The 3,722-nt window shown below is 43.3% G+C and overlaps 1 protein-coding gene and 1 pseudogene across 2 annotated transcripts; one reads left to right on the forward strand and one right to left on the reverse strand.

The window, feature by feature from the left end:
• The first annotated feature begins 252 nt into the window (after positions 1 to 252).
• Positions 253 to 2,016, forward strand: LOC109199293 (serine/threonine-protein phosphatase 6 regulatory ankyrin repeat subunit A-like). 2 transcript variants are annotated; one of them, XM_025904809.1, is made up of 6 exons: positions 253 to 394; positions 504 to 652; positions 755 to 837; positions 1,271 to 1,353; positions 1,446 to 1,537; positions 1,626 to 2,016. In XM_025904809.1, exons 1-6 carry the CDS (start codon positions 300 to 302, stop codon positions 1,922 to 1,924), a joined length of 801 nt encoding a protein of 266 aa, XP_025760594.1. In that variant the 5' UTR covers positions 253 to 299; the 3' UTR covers positions 1,925 to 2,016. The 2 variants fall into 2 exon arrangements, with proteins under 2 accessions (XP_025760594.1, XP_025760595.1); XM_025904810.1 differs by having other exon boundaries at positions 310 to 394; positions 524 to 652.
• Positions 2,017 to 2,899: 883 nt separating this feature from the next.
• LOC109199292 (biotinidase-like) lies at positions 2,900 to 3,718 on the reverse strand (annotated as a pseudogene).
• Positions 3,719 to 3,722: the final 4 nt, after the last annotated feature.

The raw sequence follows: 3,722 nt of genomic DNA on the forward strand, positions 1-3,722 counted from the left end.
TCCAAACTAAGAGACAGGGCATCAGCGATAACATTTTCCGTCCCTTTCTTATGTTTGATTTGCAGATTAAAATCTTGCAAAAGAAGGGACCAACGCATAAGTCTCTGATTTGAGTTTTGCATCTGGGAGAGAAACACCAATGGGTTGTGGTCAGTGAATACTTGAACAGGTATAGAGCTGGATCCAATATACACCTCGAAATGCTGCAGGGCTAACAACAAAGCAAGGGCTTCCTTTTCAATAGTGACCGAATGCTTATGAGGATCGATTTGCTCTGAGGGTGTGTGACAGGCTGCGTTATGTGTTTTAGGATAAACGATAATGAGGGAGTGGCAGAGATGTTAATTGACTCCCTGGGTGCAAATATTGTGAATGCAACGGACTCCAAGGGCAGGTAAGAGATGCAGACAGACTTAACATCTTGTGTGGAAGGGGTTTTTTTTTTGTATTTGTTCTTAGTGAGCAGGAACGTATTTACAATAACTGTGTTGATGTTGATGCAGGACTCCTCTTCATGCTGCAGCTTTTTCTGACCATGTGGAGTGCGTTTCCCTTCTTCTGAGCCATGGAGCTCAGGCAAATGTTGTTGACACCCACATGCACAGAACACCACTGATGATGGTAGCTCTAAATGGACAGACCAATGCTGTGGGTCAGTACACTAACTGATCCTGGGATAAACTTGTGGAAATAATGGTCCCTGATTTCTTAACCTTTCACTTGTATTTATCTCCACTGTTGTGTTGTGTTACAGAGGTGATGGTGAGCGGTGCTAAGGCAGACTTGGCACTGCAAGATGCAGACAGGAACACAGCATTGCATTTGGCTTGCAGCAAGGTAAGGGCTATTCAGAGACAGGAAATGTTCTTTAGTCATTCAGTATTAAAAATTTAAAGTTGAAAGTAGTTACAATTCAGATTTTATATTTTTGCAATGTGTGGGACGTGTATGTTTTGGCCCTGGCCCTTGGAACATTTATGTATCACTTTGGACACATCTGGCAGACACATTTAACCACATCATCACATGTTTCACTTGCATCACTAAAGGCACAATTTGGAGAATGTCATATTATTGTGAACAATAATATTTGCCACACACACACGCACTGGTCCGTAACTGTCACACAAAGAGCTTTTAAAGCTTTGCGCGAGATTAACGTTTATGTGAAGCTCAGAACGTCATCTCTTTAACATACTGACAAAGGCAGGATTGTTGCACATCTCATGTGGTCACTGCAGATGACTTTGGTACTCTCTGTTCTTCTCAGGGTCACGAGACAAGTGCCTTGTTGATTCTGGAGAAAATCAGCGACAGGAATCTCATTAACTGCACCAACGCTGCTCTGCAGACGTATGTAGAACCTGAAGGTTGCACCTACTGTAAACAGTAGGATAACCTGCAAAACCCACTGTGAACTTACTGTAACACTCTTCTACCTGCAGGCCCTTGCATGTAGCAGCCAGGAAGGGATTGACAGTGGTGGTCCAGGAGCTGCTGGTGAAAGGAGCCAGTGTGTTAGCTGTGGATGAGAATGGTCAGCTTTCATCTCACTGTACTCACACATACTCTTCAGGTGTAATTCTAATGTGTACTATGAACCCTTTTCCTCCTTTTATTCCCAGGTTACACTCCAGCTTTGGCTTGTGCTCCCAATCGGGATGTAGCTGACTGCTTGGCCCTCATCCTCAACTCAATGATGCCCACCTCACCCATGGTCACCATAGCAGCTTTGCCCACTCTCTCGCTTACTCAAACAGTCATCAACCACCACCCTATCTCAAACCACATTTCCAAAGGTGTGGCCTTTGATACTCCAGCCCCACTGAGACCTGACCACGCCTCCTACTGCAGGCCAGAACGCCTGCTGTCCTCTGTCTCCGGAGATGATGAAATGAATGACTCAGATTCAGAAACGTACTGAGGACTAGTGGAACCTCAATACTGGCAGGTTAGCCAGCCACTCAGGAGCCTTAATAGATCACTGACAAAAGCTTGACAGGGCAGTAAATACAAGCAGAGTATTCTTAGGTAAGTCTCTTCAAATCTAAAATAATCCTCGTCTGAACCACATGCTTGCTTCCTTCAGGTGCATACACAGTGGAAAAGATGCACTAATGTAATAATTTGGTAAAATAAAGAATAATTTGCCACTTTTTTTTTTCCACGGCATCACTGTACGATCAGTAACATGGTCAGCGTCCTTTTCAATGTAAAGCAGTGGTTTTATTTTTACGTTGAACTCTTTCTGTTTGAGGATACAGTTTTAAATCTTTTCAAAGATTTTTCATTCACATTTACTAATGGAGCATCTGGTGAAGAAAAGCTCAGAGGACTGCTTTTTTTTCTTTGTTAAGATACAGAAACTGAGGGACAATCTTATGGGACCAGCTGAAGAAGCGTTTTCCCTACTGTACTTGAGATTTTATTCAGAGTTCTTTGAGCTTTCACAGCAGCCACTGACTGTCACTCTGGGACACTTATAATGCTGCATTCATGATTAGGATCGACTTCTTGATTCCTAGGAGAGAAAGTCAATATTGAAACCTACGTATTTATTCCAGGTGGAGATTGAATCGTTGAGAGCAGATTGTGACAGCAGGTGGATGTAAGACCAATGTACTGTACAACTGATGAACTGAATGAGCAGCCCAAGGAATGGATAACTTGCAATGCTGTAACTTCTTAATGTTTGTGTTGTGTACAGGAGACAAGAGAAGGTGGCTGTCACTGTGTGGATTTGTTTGTGTGTGTGTGTGTGTGTGTGTGTGTGTGTGTGTGTGTGAGAGAGAGAGAGAAACTATTAAATATTGCCTTTTGAGGAATATGCAACATTCAAACAGAGGATAAATGCTACTTGGTGGAATGTTTGTACTGTAAAGATTAAGTAACAGATGAATAAAGACATTTGTTTTGGTTTATTTTATAAGAGATAAAAGAAATGTGTAACAGCTGAAGGTTGGAGCAGCTCTTAACCATAACACTGAACTTTATTTTCCTGATCCCTCTAAAGTTTATTCATTGTCCAGGTGGTACATTCGTCCATACAGGCAGGCAGTGACCAGGCCACCCTTCGTGTTTGAATGTTTCATGGTCAGTCTCCCGTCTGCAGCTTTCTCCAGACTCTCTGGCTGCTCCAGGAACATTCGGCTTGTCAGAATAGATGGGTACACGTATTTGGTGTCAAAGTTCCCCTCCAACAGGAAGTCCATTTTAGACTCTGCTTCTTCCGCTTCCTGTCCACAAGAGCTCTGATCCAACCCTGCACAACAGACTACTGCACAAACCTGTAGATATTTAACATGTGGCAAATAAAAGTAGTGAGTTGTCAGTTTTAACCTTTTAGAAATATTCAAATTCATGTGATTCTTGCCTGCAATGCGTAACGTCCGTTGACGGTGTGTGTTCCTGCAAGTGCGCCGAAAGCATAGAGCTCTTTATGTCTTGCAGTAACCACCTGTACTGCAGCGCAGCAGAAAGTGCCGTTGCACACTTTAATGTCGCCTTGTGTCTCATTTAAGAGGACAAATGTAATGTGTCATACATCATAGAGGAGATGAAGGTGGTAGGAGGGAGGAGGGGTCATCACAGCTATCTTGGTAGCAGTATCCAGAGTCTGTAGCCGCTGATATTGTTGACTCCCCACCACCAGCCTCCACCTCTTTGGCTGCACTTTGTTTTACCTCAAGTGGCTCCAAAACTGCACTCTGGCCACCAGCAGC

The sequence above is a fragment of the Oreochromis niloticus genome, unplaced genomic scaffold (assembly GCF_001858045.2).
Source record: "Oreochromis niloticus isolate F11D_XX unplaced genomic scaffold, O_niloticus_UMD_NMBU tig00007232_pilon, whole genome shotgun sequence".
Taxonomy (NCBI): Eukaryota; Metazoa; Chordata; class Actinopteri; order Cichliformes; family Cichlidae; genus Oreochromis; species Oreochromis niloticus.